The following is a 23,286-nucleotide window of genomic DNA, read 5'->3' as shown; positions in this document are numbered from 1 at the left end:
GATTCGAGAAGGGTTTCTCGGAAGTCTGTGAGCCGCACTTTCACCTCGTCCGGGGGCAGGTAACAGCAGATTATGTATAGCGCTCGGCCAGGGGATGGGGTGGCTTTCACAACAACACTTTCCCAACTTCTGAAAATTTAGATTTTATAATTCCACCTTTACAATACTGTAAAATTTAGATTTTATAATTCCACCTTTACAATACTGTAATTACAAAAGGTGGAATTATAAAATCTAAATTTTCACAAGTTGATACTTTGACAGTACAGGCTCTAATATGAAATTTATAACGTGCAACACATTCCCAGTTTCCCATTAAGTCAGGTTGTTGCACTGGACCATACGCAGAGTTCACTGCTATTAAAACCCCACCTCCCTTGTTCTTACTAGTAATATTCTGCCTATCTTGACGGAAAATAACATAAATGTCGTGCAGTATTTCACTAATGTCGATTGAAGAGCCGAGCCAGGACTCCGCTAAACACACGCAGTCATAATGCATGTCACTCAGAGCGACGAGTGATTTCTTAAGACTACAGACATTCTGGTAGTAGATGCTAAGGCTGGTATTTACCTCCGGTCCTGGGTTCAGCTGGACATCGCCGGCAACTGCTAGTAGTAGAACACTCAGTGTCAGTATTGATGTGTCACTGGCCGAAGGCTTGTGCTTTACACGCTGACTGAACGCCATTCGCTGCTGCTTGCCGTTAATACACAACTTTTTTTTGTTTTTTCTTTCTATTTGCTTTACGTCGCACCAACACAGATATGGCAATGATGGGATAGGAAAGGCCTAGGAATTGGAAGGAAGCAGCTATGGCCTTAATTAATGTACAGCCCCGGCATTTGTCTGGTGTGAAGATGGGAAAGCACGGAAAACCATCTTCAGGGCTGCCGACAGTGGAGCTCGAACCCACTATCTTCCGTTTACTGGATACTGGCCGCACTTAAGCAACTGCAGCTATCAAACTCGGTTTAATACACAACATGTGGGTGCTTATTTGAAGCTTGTTAATATTGGAGAGTATATCTTCTGCTACTTTATAGCTGGCCACTAGCACTTTTTCTGAAGTTGTAATCATTTTATTCATTGCTTTCCCTTCTTTAATTTGAGAAGAGAGTAAACAACTGAAATTAGCTTTATCTTTATTTTCCAAGTGACTGTTTTGTTTTCAAATGTCTCTTTAGTTTGCTTTGCATTCATTGCTTAAGTTTTCACCACATGCAGCACACTCAGGAAGTTCACGATTAACAGATTCAGTAAATGTAAATCCAAAGCTTAAATAAGATTACTGATACCTGCACACAGCACCAGACGATGAACTGCTCTGCTGTGGAAGTAGCTTCTCATTGAAACATGATCCGGGTGATTCACTTGTTCTATTTTCACTCTGATCTTCTTCACTGCTGTTTAATCGTTGGCATTTAAATAAAAACTTCTCCATATTACAACACAATACTTGTATACTTACTGCATTTTTATAATAACACCAAACATTGTGACTTATTCAACAATCTAATGCACTAAGTTGGTTACTACATTTAAACATCTCTCCGTTCCCAACTGAAGTACTGAACTGACTGCAGGTGACCATTGATTGGTTTAAATGTTCTACACTAGGGTTTGAGAGTGATCGACATGTTTCTCTACTAACGTTCCAGTGGTTCATGTACCCTCTGCTAGGGTTCTCAGTCTTTCAGGGCTGCTCTGTAGTGTTCGAAATTCCTCTAAAGCAGGCATAGTTATTTGTATGTTGGGGTGTGCCGCTATATTTAGAACAGCGGAATAGTGTGCTGCAAATTTAAAAAGTTTGAGAACCCGTGGTATAGAGGAATAAAACGAGATTCAGATGCAATTAGAAGTTTATGACATCAATGAACCTCATGATTTAGATCAAGAGGGATTTGAAGAATTCTATTTCAAGTTGCAGTCAAAGATGGACACATTGTTAGAAATCAAACCTCTGAGCAAGTGGCCATGCGGTTAGGGCTGCACAGCTGTGAGCTTGCATTCGGGAGATTGTGGGTTCAAATCCCACTCTTGATAGCTCTGAAGATGGTTTTCCGTGGTTTCCCATTTTCACACAAGGCAAATGCTGGGGATGTACCTCAATTAAGGCCACGGCCAGTTCCTTGCCACTCCTAGGCCTTTCCTATCCCCCATCATTGCCATAAGACCTATCTGTGATGGTGCGATGTAGAGGCAATTGTAAAAAATCAAACCATTGTCATCTCTTAGTGAAAATAAGGACATAAGCCATAACAATAACAGTGATCTGAAATTGCCTGCTATTTCTCTTTTTAAAATGAAATGGCCACTGTCAGAGTTCATGTATTTTGATGACATGTTTAAAAGTTTAGTAATTGGAAATGAGCCCTGACAGATATTCAGAGATTGTGCTTATCAGATGAGCCACCAGTTACACAGAATAAGTTCAAATTAGCATGAGAATTGATCTGTAACTGGTACAACAATCCTAGGTTGATCCTGGATTGCTTGTTAGATTGTTGTTATCAGTGTCCTCTGCTAAAGGAGCAGGTGAGGGCTCTAATAAACCAAATGTACAAACCCCTTTGCATGAAATTATGTTGCATTACATTTTAGAATGAATTAATGTTAGTGTTAAAAATCAATGGGAGAACAAAACCTCAGGCCAACCCTATCCTAAGCTGAAGGAACTAGTATCATTCCTTGAAAGTAGTTGTCAAACTTTAGAGCAAGTCAGTACTTAGTGAATGAGAGACAAACCCAAGGAACCAGATGTTGTTGTTTGAGTCATCAGTCTATAGACTGGTTTGATGCAGATCTCAATGCCATCCTATGCTTTGCTAACCCTTTCATTTCTACTTAACTGCTACATCTGCCATAATCTGCCTGTCATATTCATACCTTGGTCTACACGTACTGTTCTTACTGCCTACACTTCCTTAAAAAACCAACTGAACAAGTCCTGAGTGTCTTAAGATGTGTCCCATCATTCTATCTCTTCTTCTTGTCAAATTTATCCAAATTGATCTTCTCTCACCAATTCAATTCAGTATCTCTTTATCCGTGATCAGATCAACCCTTCTTCCCTTCGGCATTCTTCTGCAACACCCCATTTCAAAAACTTCTACTCACCTTTTCTCTGAGCTAGTTATCATCCACATTTCACTTCCATACAATTCCATGCCCCAAAGAATGTCTTCAAAAACATCTTTCTAATTCCTATATCAGTGTTTGAAGTGAGCAAATTTCTTTTCTTAAGAAAGCTCTTCCTTGCTTGTGCTAGCCTGCATTTTATTTCCTCTTAACTCTGCCATCATTAGTTATTTTACTACCCAAGGAACAATATTCATCCCCCCTCTGGGTGGGGAATTCAGATGAAAAATACACCCACGGTATCCCCTGCCTGTCGTAAGGGGCAACTAAGGGATGATTGAATTAGAACCATGAGACTACTTGTGATTAGTACCATCATGCGAGGAACACCATGAGTCGCCTTTACTTGCGAGTAGTACCACTATGTTCGGTATACAATAGGAATGTGATTAGTAGCAGCAGAGAGTGACTCACTGTGGGTTTGCAGTACCCGTGATTAGTACCACTATATGAGCGACACCGTGGGTCTGCATTGCCTTAATTAGTACCCACTATGTGAGGATCACCATGAGAATACCAGCACTCATGATTAGTATACCTATGTGAGGAACACCATGGGTTTAGTTTGCCTATGAGTGACACCTTTATAGTATAAGAAACACCATAGGTCTGTGTTACCCTGTGCGGCATACAATACTTGTTATTAGTACTGCTACATGAGAAATACCATGGATCTACTTTAATAGCGATAAGTACCATTATGAGCGGCTGTTGACCAAGTTTTCGGACCCTTTAGAAAAAAAAAAGCATCATCGATTCAGGAATGTGCTTTGGAAGCAGTCCCTTGGTCAGTCTATACTATTGTTTTAAGTTCATAATCATTGTTCATTGTTGCCTTTTTAAATTCTAGTCAGTGAATTGATTTTGGAATTATTTTAAACTTTCAATATTGTGAGTTGGATCTGCTGATTATTTTAAATTCATATGCATCCATTCAATCTTCATCGTCATGTTTTGAATTCTCATGTGGATGAATATTGGACTTTTAAATTGTCATTATATTTTGTGTCATTTTGTACCATTAGGAGCTGATAGCCTAGATGTTAGTTCCCTTTAAACAACAAGCATCATCATCATCACCACCATCATCATCATCATCAACAACAACAACAACAACAACAACAATATCTACTTAATTTAAGACTTTATTTCCTAATCTAATATTTCCTCCATCACCTGGCTTTGTTTGACAGCACTCCATTACTTTTGTTTTGGTCCGACTCGTTGGCTGAACGATCAGCGTACTGGCCTTTGGTTCAGAGGGTCCCGGGTTCGATTCCCGGCCGGGTCGGGGATTTTACCCTTAATTGGTTAATTCCAATGCCACAGGGGCTGAGTGTATGTGTTGTCTTCATCATCATTTCATCCTCATCACGACGCGCAGGTCGCCTAAGGCGTCAAATAGAAAGGCCTGCACCTGGCGAGCCGAACCCGTCCTGGGATATCCCGGCACTAAAAGCCATACGACATTTCATTTTACTTTTGTTTTGGACTTATTTATTTTCAACTTATACTCCTTCCCCAAGCCTCTGCCCATAGGATTCAGCAATGTCTTCAGATCTACTGCAGTCTCAGATAAAATAACAATATCATCAGCAAATCTCAGGGTTTTATTTCCTCTTCTTGAATTGTGATTCCCTTTCTAAATTCCTCTTTGATTTCCTGTACCATCTGTTCTATATAAACACTGAAAAGGAGGGGGCAAACTGCAGCCTTCCTTCATTCCGTTCTGGCTTGCTGCTTCTTTTTATACAGATATATAATTTTCCACCTTGGTCAATAGAAAAAAATGTGTCTTAAAGGAAACTTCCAGTAAATTCACATAACGGGTACATATTTCAGACCCACTGGGTCTTCTTCAGCCTTAAAAACAAAATACGAAGCGTGTTTTTTAAGTAAGGTCCGTTTTGTTTTAGACACTAGTAGTTTGCGCGCATATCGCAACGAGCATGTGTGTCGTGTACCGGCATGCCTCGGGAACAACTGTGCTCAGTTTCAACTCTGTAGCTAACTTGTACGGTTCTGTTCTGTGCTTTGAAAATGTTTAAGAGTATCAACTCACCCACCGCGTGTGAGGTTCGGTCAGTGATACGGTTTTTGTCAGCAAGGAGCCTGTCTGCTGCAGAAATTCATCGACAGATTTGCAAAGTGTACAGTGATACTGTTATGAATGAAAGCAAAGTGCGTAAGTGGGTATGACAATTCAAAGATGGCCGTGACAACGTCCATAATGAGGACCGCTCCGGTCGCCCTTCTTTGATTAGAGACGATTTGGTGGCTTCAGTTGAAGCGAAGATTCATGAGAACAGGCGCTTCGCAATAACAGGTCTCTCAAATGAATTTCCTGACGTGTCGAGATCAGTGCTTTACAACATTGTTTCTGAACACCTAAAGTTTAGGAAACTGTGCTCCTGTTGGGTCCCGAAACTCCTAACAAAGGACCACAAAAACCAAAGATTTGAGTGTGCAATGAAGTTCTTGACTCGTTATGACGAAGAAGGTGACGGCTTCTTGAGTCAGATCGTAACTGGAGATGAAACATGGGTTTCGCATATCACGCCTGAATTGAAGCAACAGAGCATGGAATGGAGACACACACACTCGCCTGTAAAGGTGAAGGCCAAAGAGACTCTGTCCCAGCGCAAAATCATGGCGTCTGTGTTTTGGAATAGGCATGGTGTTTTGTTGGTCGATTTCATGCAATGGGGAACCACTATCAATGCAGAAGCATACTGCCAAACCCTGAGAAAGCTACACAGAGTGATTCAAAACAAAAGATGCGGCATGCTGACAAAGAGAATTATCCTTCTCCATGACAATGCAAGACCTCACACTGCAGGTCAGACCCGCAATTTGTTGGACAGTTTTGGCTGGGAAGTTTTAGACCACCCTCCCTACAGTCCTGATCTTGCGCAGAGTGATTACCATCTGTTCCTCCACCTCAAACATCACCTCAGTGGCAACCATTACAATGATGACGACAACGACGTGAAAACAGCAGTGAACTCTTGGTTATCAGAGCAGGCGGCAAGTTTACATGAAGAGGGTATTTTAAAATTGGTTACGAGGTATGACAAGTGTTTGAACAAGCTTGGCAACTATGTCAAAAAATAGAGTGAAGTATGTACTTTCTGAAAATAAATTTACTTTTTTGAAATAACCTTTTGCTGCGTACTTATCTTCAAACGGACCTTACTTAAAAAACATGCCTCGTATAAAGTCTACAGAACACTCTAACAACAGAGCACTAAAATCCTATGAAAAAGAGTAATTTGTCCTCACTCCACATGACCACTGCAGAAAGGTTTGGAATTGAATCCAGGCTTTTGGCACACAATCCAATGTGTAGAAATTGTACACCACCACCGCTCCTACCATGTTGGCTAGTATTCTGATGATGAAACTTTGTTCACCAATGGGGCTCGAACCAGCTAACCATGGTATGAACCATACGCACTCGATGCCTTAATGATCATGTCCTCCACAGCAGGAGGCTATTTAAGATTTCCTCCTGCTAAAGACCTTATGAAAAATAAATCCTACCTGCTTACTTACATAGATATTTATCATGTGCCAGAATCGTCTCACCATACAATGTAGGGTTAAAGAGCATAAAGGTACAGGGAATACCAACGATTAAATATGAAACTGCTCCCTGTTATAAGAATAACTTTCTTCAGCGATATCATAAATGACTCCACGATGCAGTTTGTAAGGCTGTTCTGTTGGAAGACCTACCTGCTCTGGGGAATAAGCTCCATATCTGCTCAAGTTGGGGTACGTCTTGGACTGGAAGGGGAAGCTCTGAGAGTCGGTCACGTGCCAATGGAAAGTGTTCAGCTTGTTGGCAGCCATGCCATCTATAGTGCGCTTGATGGCATCCGGCGAGAAGTAGCTGCGAGCTGTGTCCAGAAGGATACCGCGGTGACGGTATACAGGACGGTCCTGGATGCGCACAAAATCGGGCATTCGCAGACGTCTATCTGCTCCCAAAACCACCAACTGACTGAGGGTCTCCAGACCGTGACGGGCACCAAAGAATGTTGGTGCGCTTATGGTGGCATTGATCTAGAGAGAAAACAAGACAAACATAAACTAACTGCTTAGTGCGTGTGTAAACACATGTCCTTGTCCTAAAATGGTCAATCCCAGCACTCAGTACCATAAACGAACAGACTTCAGGGGACGGCAGCTAATAGTGCTAACCGTTACACCATGAAGGCTGACAGTGTTCTGGTATAAAATGAGGAGATTTCTACAGAATGTTCATAGGATGGCATTGTTGGCATATCAAAGTTCTCTCGTGGTGACAGAATTAAATTAGCTGAGCCATAAGAATCATTCAGCAGAATTTTACTCTCATTTCTAGACAGCAGCAAATTTGGAATATTCAAACTGATATTACATCAGTTGAAAAACTAGTATATATGACAATGATATAATTAAAAGTTTCTTCGTCATTTCTTACGTAGAACTGTTCAATGTCAGACTATTCTGACATCATCACACTACATCAAGCGACTCTTTCATTTGATGTGTTTCAACATGCATTTATTTTAATTTATAAGAATATCATATGAATGTAAATATTATTCATGTTTTGTAGCTTTTAATATATTAATTTTATTTCTAGACAGCTGAAGATGGCCTAATGTAGCCAAAACCTGTCATTTTGTTCTAATATGATGTTTTTACAACTTTGAACTATAAATAAACTTATAGGTATTGACTAGGTGGAACCCATATACTAGTTTTTCAACATAATTATCAATATGGATTTAAAATGAAATTTATTTCATGAAATTGATAGTACCAGTTTAACAAAATAAACATAAATACAACTCACCCGTCCATCAGCTAATTCTTGAACCTGGAGATCGTAGCTCTCGTCGGTATCGGTCTCGAACCTGGTCATGGTCGGGTCATCGATGTTCAGGTGGACGAACAAGGATTTGGCACATTCTTCTTCCCTGGCATCTAGCTGAGCTGTCTTAGCTAACTGCCTCTGGAAAATCCTCCCCACCTCGCTGATCATTCCACGCATGCGAGTTTCCATTTGCTGCCGTCCGGCGTACTCGACGGAGATGCTGTTGACATTGACCTGCACGGTCTTCCCTCGACTCAGCTCCACATGTCCCGTAGGCCTCGGCCACAAGCTGCCGTAAGGATCGCAGAAGAGCCTACACTCTGCCACGCTCCAAGACTTGCTGTTACCTTCCATCTGAACCTTATGACACTGATCGTTCATACACTTCCATGTCCACACCGGCCTGCAAAACAAGATAGTGCTTAATTTAGAGAGACAAAAAAAAAAAAGAGGAGTCTGGCACAAGTCTGACTGAGCTAGAGGCTATGATCTGTATATATCCACTAGGGCAAGGACGGTGATGAGCCCCACCCCGATAGGTCTATGTCTCATAGTGTCGCTCATTGTATGAGACAGTAAACAGAGAGATGGATAATCCACCTAATCCATACCATGTATTAAAAATTTATTTACATTTCACATTTACAATATACTGTATAAATGTTCTTGAGAATATGTTAATTCTCTTCTTCATCTAAATAGGTTAAAATTCGTACAATAGAGTAAGACCTAATGAAACAGGGTGGGGGGGGGGGGTAGAGGGGGGCGCCTTCTAAGAAAACTAAAACTGTGACATACAGTACGACATATTAAAAACTGATGAATAGTAGCATGGAAGTAAATTCCATCTTATCTCCATATAAACACGACATTCGGGGGATGTCTTTGTAGATAAAATGTTGAGCTCTGAGCACTGTTGCGAAATGATGTAAATGTGACCTTATTAATCCAATGCTCCCTTATCAAAATCAAATTGGATCATATTAAAAATAATATAAAGTGGTGTAAATGAATTAAAAAGGACACACTAATGTCATATCGCAACAGTGCTGAGTGCTCAGTATCTAATCTACATAGACATTGTGTTTGTATGGAGATGACAAGATGGAATTTACATCCATGCTACTATTCATCAATTTTTAATATGTCATACTAGCAAGATACCCGTACTTTGCTACGGTTTAAAATTGAAAGTTATTATTCAAAGTTTTACATTTTGGAGAGTCTACTGTCAGCTGAGTCTATAAAATATGCCCTCAGTTTGCACGTCAAACAGTTTTGCGAAATTCTTATTTACTTTCCGATCTAACACTCATTTGAACCCCATACAGAATAATTTGAATGTTTTAAACCCAATCTTATTTAACATCTAGGATGTAAAGCAACCAACCTGTGAAATTTTGATTTTGTATGTCGAACAGTAATGTAGGAATTAGTCCTTTTTAAGGAGTGGATGTTTTTAAAAAATTATTAACATCTATGATATGGAAGACCACCCTTCATAAAAAGAAATCCACTTAAGGGGTTGGGGTGGGTGAAAAAAAGTGAAAAAAATGTTGAATTATTTTTATGGGGATACTTATATATATCAAATACTGAAAATGTTACAGACATGAAAACTGGTATTTGGAAATCCCTGTAAAAGTAAAGGAACACATATAATTTATTTTCTGAAAATCCACTTAAGGGGAAGTGTTAAGGGGGGTGAATTTTTAAAATAAGCATTTCTATAGTAGTATATATCTTGAAAATTTAACATATTAAGGACGAGAAATGGTTTCAGAAGAATGGATATTGATTCCAAATACCAATGTTCACATATTTAAACTGTTCAGTTTTTGAGATATAGATACACTCATTTTAATGTTTCACCCCCTTAGCGATGGAATATCCAAAAATTCTCCCTTAGTCAACACCTACATTGTAATATTAATGTATCCCCAAAATTTCATTTCTTTATGTGCATTAGTTTTGACTCAATGAAGATGAATCAGTCAGTCAGAACATGATATTTTATATATATACCCATGGCTTCACTCGTGTGGATTTCGTAATTTGATCAAAGTAATTGTTCCTTGGCATTGTACTAAGACATTATCTGAAAATTCCTAAAGTATAAAATCTTACCCAAAAGCTGACTTTCATTTACCCCAGAAATTCTTTGTAAACCATGTTTGTGGTGGTATTATCTTTTGGGGCTAAGATGACCATGCGAACTGTACATGTGAGAAACAATCTCCTCTCAAGTCGAAAAAATAAATACATGTTTCTTTATTTTTAAAGGAGATTCCAAATATCTATTCCCACATCTGTAACATCTTCAGTTTTTGAGATATACATAAGAATCCCCTTAAAAGAAAACAAACCCCTTGATCAGTCCTTCCCCCACCCCCATCCACCATTTAAATGTATTTCTGAAAACAAAAATACATATTTCTTTATTTTTAAAAGAGATTCCAAATACTAATTTACATGCCAATAACATCTTCAGTATTTAAGATATAAGTATCCTCAAAAAAATAATTAAACTATTTTTCACTTCTCACCCCCCATTAAGTGCCTTTTCCAAAAACCAAATGTACATGTTCTTGTATTTTTAAAGGACTTTCCAAATACCAATTTTCTTGTCTCTAACATGTTAAGTTTTTGACATATAATCTATATACAGGGTTATTCACCTAACATGTTACATGGAAATAACTTCTAAACCATTAAATATATTGGCATTCTGTTTTCATATTCGTAAATGGTGCCCAAGGTCTTGTAAAATAATGTGCTACTTAGACTCATGGGGTGATTAATAACCGAGATATTGATATTAAATCCATATTTTTAAATGGAATGGCATAAAATCATACAGCTGGTCTAAACGTTCAACTGCGTACAAGTTCAAATATGCAAGTATTTTCAAAATTGGACAGTTACTTTATGAGATATAAATAAGAACAACATGCGCGGTTTTGCATGCCGCATCTGACGGCGTGATGTCGGGCAAGGACATTTTGACGCGCAAGCAGTTTCCTGGGAGTGAGTTCAGCCTCAGAATGGATACCAGGCATGTAAGCACCTCGTACACATGTGATGGGTTTGCAAAGTGTGTATGACAGGCGAACTCACGACAAGACAGGTAGGGATGATGTGTTTAAAAGGAATAAAGTAAGTACTTTGCCTTGAAAGGAACATAACGCAAGCTATCCCACTGTCGGCAGCCCTGAAGATGGTTTTCCGTGGTTTCCCATTTTCACACCAGGCAAATGCTGGGACTGTACCTCAATTAAGGCCACATCCGCTTCCTTCCAACTCCTAGACCTTTCATATCCCATCGTTGCCATAAGACCTACCTGTGTCGGTGCGACGTAAAGCAGCTAGCAAAAAAAATAGTAGCGATTGCATGACAACATCCACATTTTCAAACACTAGGTGTACTCCAGAACAGTAATGCTTATACGGTCGCACTTCCAGTAATGCATCTTATTGTTCGGGTTCCTCTCCAGACATACGTGATTAAGACACTCAAAGGACCACAGAGAATAGTTGTTGTTATTTCATTTCCGGGCCTTGGACATCGTGGTCGTGTAGCCCCATGTGCTTGGGATGTGTGTGTGTGTGTGTGTGTGCGCGCGCGTTTGCTGTTTGTCTGTTAGAATGTGTCTGATAAGCTGTGTTATTGTGGTGTCTGTAGTACTGTACTGTACTTGTAATTCCGGTGAGGAATTGAGACGGAGGCAGCCGTTGTCGTAAGTAAGCAACCATCCCGACATTTGCCTGGAGTAGCGGTGGGAAACCATGGAAATACTTCCAGGATAGCTGAGATGGGCACCGAACCCAACTCTTCCCTGTTTTGCCTCACGAGGCTGAGTGTACCTTGTTCCAGCCCTCCAACCAGAATTAAATTACTTATCAGAGCCGGGAATTGAACCTGGACCACCGCAGCGACAGCTACGAATGCTAGCCGCTACACATGATTAAGAAACTCGACAGGCTGTGGAGAAGAGTGGTTGTTTGTTGTATTTCATTTCCGGGCTTTGACAGCGTGGTCATGTAGCCCCGTTTGCTTGTGTGCGTGCGTGCGTGCGTGCGTGCGTGCGTGCGTGCGTGCGTGCGTGCGCGCGCGCATGTGTGTGTGTAGTACAAAGTGCACCTCATTTTGTGCTGGGTTATTTCAGGCGAAGGAGCATTGTTACCAATGCTGGATTATTTGGGTTGGGATAGGTTAGACATTAGGAGACAAACAGTTCGACTTATTATGTGGGATGTTCAGAGCTGATCGTGGTGAGATGGCAGCAACACTATTATTTATTTATTTATTTATTTATTTATTTATTTATTTATTTATTTATTTTACATGCATTAATCTCCGCATAGCTCAAGCGCAACTGTAGTAGCGTGCATTCGGGAGAGTGCAGGTTCGAGTCCTGCCTCACCCAACCTGAAAGTGATTTTCATGGTGTCCCATGTTCAACACCAGGCAATTGCCGGATAGGTACCTTTGGGATAGGCCACGGCCGATGTCCTTTCCAAATCCTTCCTGTTCCCATCCGTGGGAAAAGACGTTAAACTGAGCGCAACCTATTACACATGGATGTCAAAACGAAATGAAACGAAACGAAACGAAACGAAACGAAACGAAACGAAACGAAACGAAACGAAACGAAACGAAACGAAACAAAACGAAACGAAACGAAACAAAACAAAACAAAACAAAACAAAACAAAACAAAACGAAACAAAACAAAACAAAACAAAACAAAACAAAAACAACTTTAATCTCCCATCCCCATTGTGTGTTTGCCAGTCATACAATAACGTTGCACACCCAGGGTATGTTACGGTACATCACATTATGTTTACAGTACATGCCTGGTGTATTCGTTCTGTGGCTGAACTCATTCCCAGGGAACTACTTGCACGTCAATATGTCCTTGCCTGACTTCACGCCGTCAGATGCGGCTTGCAAAACCGCGCATGCTGTTCTTATTTATATCTCAAAGGGTAATTGTCCGATTTTGAAAATACTTACATATTTGAACTTGTACACAGTTGAACTTTTAGCCCAGGTGTATGAATTTGTGCCATTCTATTTAAAAATATGGAGTTAGTATCAATATCTCGGGTATTAATCACCCCATGAGACTAAGTAGCACGTTATTTTACGAGATCCTGGATACCATTTACGAATATGAAAACAGAATGCTGATATCTTTAATGGTTTAGAAGTTATTTCCATGTAACATGTTAGGTGAATAACCCTGAATATAAAATAACATGTCCTGACTGACCGACTGACTGGCTGACTGACTGATTCATCATCACCGAGCCAAACTACTGGACATAAAGGAATGAAATTTTGGGGATACATTTATATTACGGTGTAGGTGCTCACTAAGGGAGGATTTTTGGAAATTCCAGCGCTAAGGGGGTGAAAAGGGGGGTGAATTTAAAAAATGTGGATATCTATATCTCAAAAACTTAAACATTTGCAGACATAAAAATTGGAATTTGGAATCTCCTTTCAAAATAAAGAAACATGTATTTTTTTTTTTTTTCGGAAAATCCCATTAAGGGTGAAAAATGGGGGAAAAGTGGTTCAACACCTTTTCCGAGGAGACTTATATCTCAAAACCTGAAGATGTTACAGACATGAAAATTCGTATTTGGAATCTCCTTTGAAAATAAAAAAATACGTATGTTTTAGTTTTTGGATAATCTGACGTATAGGGGGTGAACAGGAGTGACAAACAGGGTGAATTTAAAAAAAAGACTACATCTGTAAATTATCAATCAATCATTGAATCAATATTGATCTGCATTTAGGGCAGTCGCCCAGGTGACAGATTCCCTATCTGTTGCTCTCCTAGCCTTTTCCTAAATGATTTCAAAGAAATCGGAAATTTATTGAATGTCTCCCTTGGTAAGTTGTTCCAATCCCTAACTCCCCTTCCTATAAATGAATATTTGCCCCAGTTTGTCCTCTTGAATTCCAACTTTATCTTCATATTGTGATCTTTCCTACTTTTATAAATCTCAGACACGTAACATATTACAGATTTGAAAACTGGTATTTGGAATTTAATGTAAAAGTAAAGAAACATAAATATTTTTTTCGGAAAATCTACTTAAGGGGAACTGAAAAACGGGGTGAATTTTTAAAATTAGCATATCTACAGTATACTGTATCTCAAAAACTTAACATTTTGCAGACATGAAAATTGGCATTTGGAATCTCCTTTAAAAATAAGGAAACACATATTCTTTTGTTTTCGGAAACACCCGTAATGGGGGAGGGGTGTGAAAGAATTGAAAAATTAGTTGAATTATTTGTACGAATATATATACACAAAAATCTAAAGATGTTACAAACGTGAAAAATGGTATTTGGAATCTCCTTTAGAAATAAAGAAACATGCATTTTGGGGGGCAAATCAACTTGGTAGGCAGGGGTGAAAACAGAGATGAATTCCTTTCACGAGGATGCATATATCTCAAAAACTGAAGACGTTACAGTCGTGATAATTCGTATTTGGAAGCTCTTTTAAAGAAACAGGTGTGGTTTGTTTTTGAAAAATTCACTTTAAGTGGGGAGTGTGAAAGGAAGTGAAAGTAAATTGAATTCTTTTTCTGGAGAAACTTATATCTTAAAACTGAAGGTTACAGACATGGAAATTGGTATTTGGAATCTCCTTGAAATATAAAGAAACATGCATTCTCTTGGGTGGGATGAAACCAACTTAACGGGTAGGGGTGGAGTGAAAAAGGAGTTTAATTCTTTCATGAGAATACTTATATCTCAAGAACTAAAGATGTTACAGGCATGAAAATTTGTATTTCGAATTTTCTTTCAAAGTAAAGAAACACATAATCTTTTGTCTTTGGAAAATCCACTTAAGGGAGTTGAATTAATTGAAAAATTAGGTGAATTCTTTGTATGAGGATACTTATATCTCAAAAACTAAGGATGTTACACACGTGAAAATGTATATTTGGAATCTCCTTTAAAAATAAACATGCATTTTTTGGAGGGAGGGAATATCAACTCAATGGGCTGCGATGAAAAAGAATTTGAATTCTTTTTATGAGGATACTTATATATCATAAACTGAAGATGTTAGAGGCATGAACATTTGTATTTGGAATCTTCTTTCAAAGTAAAGAAACACGTGTTCTTTTGTGTTCATAAAATCCATTTAAACGGTGTGAATGAATTGAAAAATTAGTTGAATTCTTTGTATGAGGATACTTGTATCTCAAAAACTAAAGGTGTTAAAGACATGAAAATTGGTATTTGGAATCTCCTTTAAAAATAAAGAAACACACACTTTTGGAGAGGAGGGAATCAACTTAACAGGTAGGAGGGGGTGAAAAAGGAGTTGAATTACTTTTATGAGGATACTTATATCTCAAAAACTGAAGATGTTACAGACCTGAAAATTAGTATTTGGAATCTCCTTTAAAAATAAGGACACATGCTTTTTTTTCTTTTAATTGAAGTAAGGGGTGTGGGGTTGAAAATAAGTAAATAAGAAGTTGAAATATGTTTATGAGGATACTTTATCTTAAAAACTGAAGCTGTTACAGATGTGAAAGTTGCTATTTTGAATTTCATTTCAAAATAAAGAAACACGTATTTTTTTGTTTTTGGAAAGTCCACTTAAGGCGGGAGTGGGGTGGAAAGAAGTGAAGAAGAGGAAGAAGAAGAAAAGAAGTTGAATTTTTTTATGAGTATACATTTATCTCAAGAACTGAAGGTGTTACAGATGTACAGATATGAAAACTGGTATTTGGAACCCCCTTTAAAAATAATGAAACATGTATTTTTTTGTTTTTGGAAATTCTAGTTAAGGGGCTGAAAGGAATTGGAAAGGCAGTTGAATTTTTAAAATGAGTACCATTATATCTACACTAGCAATTACCCCCGGCTTCACTCGCGTGGATTTCGTAATTTGATCAAGTCGGATCTCGAACAACTGAGGATCCATACATGACCACCCACAGTTTCGGCAAGCCATCCAGTGGAGAAATTTTCCAGCATCACTTATGAGTAGGAAGAACACAGGGACCAGCAGACTTATGTGGACGGAGGAAAGAAAGCTGGCTCATAGCGAGAAAATGGAGTCCTGGAAGAGAAGAAAACAGAAGGCGCAAGTGACGAGAAGATGGCACTAGATTGAATCCTGAGGGGATGGCTGAGGAAGAGATCGTTTGACACAATGTGGGAGGACATGTGCTCCAGTTGGTGCCAAAGATCAGAAGTGCTGGAAAGGGAAGTGCGGAAAAGCAGACCATGCAATTACGTGGCATTAACTCCAGAAGAATAATGATAATTAAAAGCGTGATTTGATAGAATCTGAAGATATTCCTTCCAGAATTGAAAAGTGTGCTTGTGGTTTAAATTAATGATATATGTTTCATGTATAATCTGTTATTCAATGTTTTCTTTTGCAGGTATTATCTAAATTTATTTTATTCTGAGTTAGCTTTTGACACAGTTCTATCTTAACTAAGTTGAAACTTAAGTTAAATGATTTGCTATACTGCCATCATTGTTTTTTATCGTTTTTCTAGAACTGCATAATCTATGGTGTCGCTGCTTTGAGGATTCAGTAGCAACAATTGAGAATTAGAAGTGGGGGCACAAAAATGTATAGACAACAACATAAAGTAGCAGGGATGTGGGGTGGTAGACAACAATTTTTTTTTTTTTAATTTGCTGAAAAATGAGCGAATTTTCACAGAGAGGTAAAGGTTGACAGTTTAGCAACTTAACTGTAGTAATAATAGCTTTTTGAGATTTTGATTGAATACTAGACAATAAATTTTCACCAAAGAAACAATTGCGCATCTATTGTATTACAATTAAATAGAAGTACAGCGCGATTATTAGGGCCCAGATGTTTATGTAATATCAAAGTGCAAAATGTAGTAAGTATCAGTGAAATATGTTTGTTTGTCCAACCTTTGACCCGTTGCTCTACGGGGCGGGCATGAGGTGAGATGAATCTCTCATGGAGGTTTTTTATAACCGGATGATCTTCCTGACATCAATCTCATCAGAGGAGTTAATGACATGAAATGAATGACGTGATATATGATAGTAGGAAATGAGAGGGTGAAATCTGGTGTCAGCACATAGCCGACTCCTGTCGAATAGCACCAAAGGGTCCACTTAAGGCTTAGCGCCCCCTTCCGACGGACAAATCACCATCAACAGTGTCATATGCTCTCACTCCATATGAGCACTGTGGAGAGGTTTAAAATTCAATCCAGGCTTTTGGCATGCAATCTAGTGATTAGAAATTGTAAACCACCACCTCTGCTACCCTGCCGGCCAACATTCTGATGGTGAAATTTTTTTTACCAACAGGACTCGAACCGCCTAATCACGGTGTCAGACCGTTTGGACTTCAACCCCTTAATGATCATGGCCACCAGGTGGGCTAGCATGTGCGGGCCCCAGCAGGAAAGCTACATGTAGCAAACTCCACATTACAACAGGTCAATGAGCATGTCTATCTTGGACAGCTTGCAAACATGAAAGGGGAATTGAGACCGGAAATCTTCTGACGTATCAAACTAGGATGACAAGCCTACAGAAGAAATTCTTCAGTCTTCAAATCCAACATGCCAACCCACCTAAAGAAGATAGTCTTTGACCAGAGTGTTCTCCCTGTACTGACTTACAGTTGTGAAACCTGGACATTGAGCGAGTTTGTTAAGCAAAAACTCCAAACAGCCCAAATAGCTATTGAATAGTTTATGCTAGGCTTCTCGAAGAAAGTCAGGAAGAGAGCAGATTACATCAGGTCAGTCACAAAGGTCAGTGATATTTTAGAACGGGTGTTTACCATAAAATGGCTGTGGCCAGGCCATGTTGTTCGGAGAACTGATGGTAGTTGGACAAAGCTTGTGCTTGAGTGGAGTCCGAAAGATCATCTGAGACCTAAGGGAAGACCACCGGACAGATGGGATAAAGACATCTGGAAGATTACTGGGACCAATTGGCAGAACATCGCTCAAGACTGTCCCAGATGGAGAGACCTCATGAAAACCTACCTTGCTTCTGACTTAAAGAGGCCACATCGCAAAAACGATTGAATATGGCTGATAGTGATTAATAAAGTATGTAATAGATTTAAAACACTAAATTTACAAAAATGTTTCATATATTATATTCCTTTTATTATGACTTATGGTTATCATATGAGAAAACAGAATTATTTAATCCCTCCATATTTTATGACAAAGTCATTGTTGTTGGTTTTTGATCATTTATATAGCCTATAGTTTTCTAATTTCAACAGTATTAATAATCAAATTAAAGGCATAACCAAAATGATTCAAATATTTAAAAATAATGTTACACTCTTGGAGCATGTTACACAATCTATTGTCCCCTCATGCCCTGATAATGAAACAAAATGTTACTAAATAAAATTAATATAGAATCTATCTTTTAGCCCCTATTAACACAAATATCACTTCTTTATCATGATGCACAGCGTGTTACCAATTATCTCCCCATGTATTCCATCGTCAGGTTTTGGCGCTGATCCAATAAAATTTTCTTCTATGCTGAGAAGGACCATTGCAGAAAGGCACTGGTGCATATTTTACAAGATAAAACTAGCCGGATGAAATATCTTCTGGGGGCTCTTTTTGTTTGCCACTAGTAATCTTGCGAACTTGAATAACCTACATTTGGTTATGGAGTTTGTTATAAACTCTGACCAATGGAAGGCACCCAGCCATCCCACATTCTGAGAAAGGATTAGTGTGCAGTTGAGTCATTCGGACCTACTGTATTTCACAAAGGGTTAGAAATCCCAATTTTAAAGCCAACTTTAGGAATGGAAATGAGATGAAATTCTCAAATTATTTTACAGTAGTCTGAAAACTAAACAAGTTGGGAAAATGTTTACATTTTTTAATAATTACCTGGGTATGCACAAAATGTTACATTCTACACAGAATAAGTAAAATGAAACACAGCTACAACTATTTCAGAACCACATTTTCCCAACATTTTTCTTTCTTTCAGTTGTCTGCAAGTAAAGGGATGGAATACGCAATTGCACAAGAATATCGACCCTAGTGATTATACAATAACTGACTACGCACTATGAAAATGAGATGCTACATACAGGCATATTAACTGAGTGAGAGTGGTGAGTTGGCATGGAATAGAAGAATAAGCTCGAGAAGAGCTTTTAAAGTAGGAAAGTAGGAATTCAAGAGGAGAGATTGGGGTGAATATTAATTTATAGCACAAGGAGTAAGGGATTGGAATAAATAATCAAGGGAAATGTTCAATATATCGCCAGATTTATTGAAAATATTTAAGAGAAAGCTAGGTAAACAATTATAAATAAGTGTTGGTTGGATTAAATGGTGGTCTCTTACTGGTGTTCTGTGTTACAATCCGATGCCAGTCAAATTATAAAGGGCAAAGTGTACAAAACCACTGTCTGGCCTGCCCTCATGTACGACTCCGAATGTTGTGCAAGGCTTGACCAGGGAATGCATGTTGCAACGATCAGCGGGAGTCACTCTGCGTGACAAAGCGTGCAGTGAACACGTGCCCAAATCCTTTGAAGTTGTGCCCACCAGCGACAAGACAGAGGACAAACAGCACCGCCAGTATGGTCACATCAGAAGAAGAAATGAACACCCTTTAGTATGGAAAGCTCTTGCCATTGAAGAGCTGAAGATGGAAACAAACTGTTGAGGCTGCTTTAAGGAAAAGTGAAGTGCCATTAGATCTGGTCCAAGAGCGTCGGACGTACTCTCTCCGAGTCAGAGGAGTGAGCTCGGGAGTGCCTGTTTTATGGGAACATATAAAGCCAGGAAAGAAGAAGAAGGTAAACAATTGATAGCAAATCTGCCACCTGACATGAACACTGCAGTAACAACAAGCGAAGTGAACATTCCTCAACTCTCACACTTACTGCGGCACATGGACTTGACTACGTACAAAACTCACTTGGTGCGCAACTAAGATTTTGTGCCATCTGATACTAATTGCGCTCACAGGGGCATTGTTCGAATCAGTTAGCTGTGTAAAATTATATTTTGTGCGTATTGACGCCAAGGAATTTTTTAATATTTAAAGAAATTAGGTGATAAGACAACAGGTTTTTGTATAATTTTTATTTATAATTACTACTTCCAGGCAGTTAAAATGGAATCAAAATTTAATTTTTTCTCTATAAAGTGTGGGAGCAACTGCACCCACCTTCTGTAATCGCCACCACAGTGAGGATTCAACCATTTTCTCGACTGATGACTTAACAGAAACCTCATGCTCACTCAAAAAGCCAATGACGAGGTTAGCAGTAACTCAGGCTGGTATTCATAGTACTCACCTCTCCTTTAGGAATATCGCAGAGTAACGTATATTGACTTTCTACATAGAAGAAGAGATATGTTTCAAATCATTCAGTATTTTGAGGAGTGGGTCAGGACCAGGAGGATCAAAGGGAAACCTGAAAAACATAGACTCATCAGTGGTGAAGCTGCAACACCTTTCAGCAGCTTCTGGGCTAAATTTTAGTTTTCAGTTACAATTAATTCATCATACCACTAATGACTGTACATGTGGTGCAAGACTTGAAAAATATCAGTAAAATCAGAATGTAAGCTGAGCTCAGCGGTCACCAAGAAGAGCTCTAACCGTAAGTTATCATTGAAATATTATGAATGATGAAGTGGTCTGCACAGCCCACATAAAATCCTTGGCAAAAGAGGATTAAAAATTGAGAGAAGCATGTTCTATGTATGGACACCCCAAAATAGCACTGGTGTGAGTACCACAAGGACCTGGAAATGAGTGTTTGCAAAAGATCATTAATGTATGCACATGAAGGAAACTTGTCCAAGATACCAAGTGGCATTGGAGTAAGTAAGATTTATGTTTTAGGGCTGTATATAGAGGTCTAGGACCAGCATGTCAACAAATAAGCCATCTCCATGGATTCATTCAGGAAAGGATATATTCCGACATGAATGAGGAAGGTTTCACACTGTGGTGAGTTGGTCACACTGCTGACTTTTTGGTTTCATGGCAAATGATCAGTATAACTTAATACTCTTTGTTTCTTGTCTGTTTACTGGTAATGTTTGTTTTGTGTTCATGAAAATCCACAGCCTGTTTCCAGTCATTCAACCAGGTCAGAAATGGAATGAATGTAGCTCCCATCTAGCAGCGAGGATAGGAATTGTGCCAGCTGCCGAAGCCTGTCGCACTCCTCTGGGGCAATGATTAGTGTCTGACAGGGAAAACTGGAGTACCCAGAGAAAAACGCTTTTTCCAGCATAAATCTCACATGGAATGACCAGGATTTGAACCACGGAACCCAGCGGTAAGAGGCTGGCACTATACCCGAGCCTGTTTTGTGTTCATTTTTCAGTTAATTTATAGAACAAATACACGAATGTTATTTTCATGAGGAAAAGGGAACAACAGAAAGAGGAGACAAAGATAAACTTGGAAACACAAAAGAACACTACACGACATTTCAGAAAACTAAACACTCTTTGTGTGGATGTTCTCCCACACCCGGCTCATCAGCCAACTAACACCCTCCATCTCTAGCACATCTTTTCACCCTACCAAAGCCAGCCACACTAATCCCCAGCCTTCCCAAACGTTTTCCACAATGGCTGCTCAAACAATCCTCAACAGAAACCCAAAGTGATTCTGTAACCCGTACTGTTCCGGATCTCTCATCTCACACTCTTGCTGATCATTAAACATCGTTCCTGTCCACGAGCCTCAGTTTCTTCCCCTCTAAGAAATCTGCCCAATGCCCACTCTTTTGTAAGGAAACTCCACCACTGCATTCAATACCAAGACAGTTATTCATCACCCAATGATGTTAAGCTATCCCTAACTCGCTGCAAGAAACCATCAAGTATTGTACCTCAGCTCGTACCACCTGAACATTCCCTTCAATGAGCATCTAATTTCCTTTTAACCTCTCTTCAAAACACAAACTCCATGTCCTGAGAGAACTATGAGATAACCTGGACATCATCATTCTTCCCACCGACAAAGGATCCACCACAGTTGTCATGAACTGCCAAGATTATGACCGTGAGGCCCTATGCCAACTTTCCAACGCCACCACATGTGTCCCTGTCAACCAAGAGCCCACTCAAGATCATATCCTAAACTTACATCAAACTCCATGGACCACATGAGGGTCAGTCTGAATCCTCTATCAGTCTCCCCCTCCCAAACCAGTCCCATACTCCCAAGTTCCACATGCTTCCGAAGGATGCCCCATCGTTCCCACCCAAGGTTCTTTCATGAAATCAATATAAGCATTGGTTGACCAGCATCTTCAACCCTTCATACACTCACTTGACTCTTACAGTCGTGACACCATCATTTTCTTGAACATCTGGCCAGTCTTCTCAAACAGAACAAATATGGCCTAGGCCACCATAGCTCAATTGGTAGAGCAACGACACGAAATCAAGAGATTGTGGGTTCGAATCCCACTGGTCCTCCACTGTAAGAGAGCCTAAGTATCATATCTCCCTTCACTTTCCTCTTTGTCTCATTTGTTCCCAGAACAGCTATGTCTTTCTCCTTCATGAAGTCGACAAGTCCTTTAGTGTCAGTTTTAGTGTAGTTTGGTACTGGTCGCACTTCTCACAGTTCCCCCAACCAAACGAAGAGAAATCAGCTTTATGACGGATCTTGAAGTTTTATGACCACTAGACCTCAAAAGAAGTAAGTTTTGCAACATAACTGTGAATTAAGATGTCTTGAGCTGCAGACCTTATCTGAAACGAATTACGTTACTTGCCCATGTTGAATCTGGATAAAAATTATGAGTTAAGAACTTGGTCCCTACAGGTTTTTAAATGTCCTGATCCCATTTATCATGGCTTGTTGTTATTATTGAATGGCAATTTTCCAGTGCCCTTTGCTTGATATCTTCAGAGTTGGGAAGTAATTGCGTAATCAAATTAGTTGTAACGATTACATTCTTAGTAATTTTTACTTGTAATCTACTTCTTGAAATAAAATTGTAATCGTTACATCCTAGTAATTAATACACATCCCACGGAAGTAGGAGTGTTCCGTTCTACTACAGCAGAACCTCTTTCTTACCTCTCCAGTACTTCCAGAGACATTCCAACGATGATCTTAAAATTAAACACAGGCATCCCTTCAAGTGCCCTTGTAGGGCATCTTTTCAGTAAATGCAAAGATGTACGTACTCCCTCCGTAAGACATTGAGGATTGGCAATGAGAAATTTAAGAACCAAGT

At 39.2% G+C, this 23,286-nt stretch overlaps 1 protein-coding gene across 5 annotated transcripts in view; it reads right to left on the bottom strand.

The window, feature by feature from the left end:
• Positions 1-23,286, bottom strand: part of LOC136857438 (chitooligosaccharidolytic beta-N-acetylglucosaminidase) — a 146,584-nt gene that overhangs the window by 19,674 nt on the left and 103,624 nt on the right. For all 5 annotated transcript variants that reach the window (XM_067136101.2, XM_067136102.2, XM_067136100.2 and 2 more), the window contains exons 3-4: positions 7,989-8,412; positions 6,881-7,210 (exon numbers count right to left, since the gene is read on the bottom strand). In XM_067136101.2, coding sequence (XP_066992202.2) covers positions 6,881-7,210; positions 7,989-8,412 — 754 coding nt within the window. The remainder of the gene's footprint in view (positions 1-6,880; positions 7,211-7,988; positions 8,413-23,286) is intronic.

This window comes from Anabrus simplex, chromosome 1 (assembly GCF_040414725.1).
Source record: "Anabrus simplex isolate iqAnaSimp1 chromosome 1, ASM4041472v1, whole genome shotgun sequence".
Classification (NCBI taxonomy): Eukaryota; Metazoa; Arthropoda; class Insecta; order Orthoptera; family Tettigoniidae; genus Anabrus; species Anabrus simplex.
The sequence above is the reverse complement of the archived record's forward strand: the minus strand, read 5'-3'. Positions and strand labels throughout refer to the sequence as shown.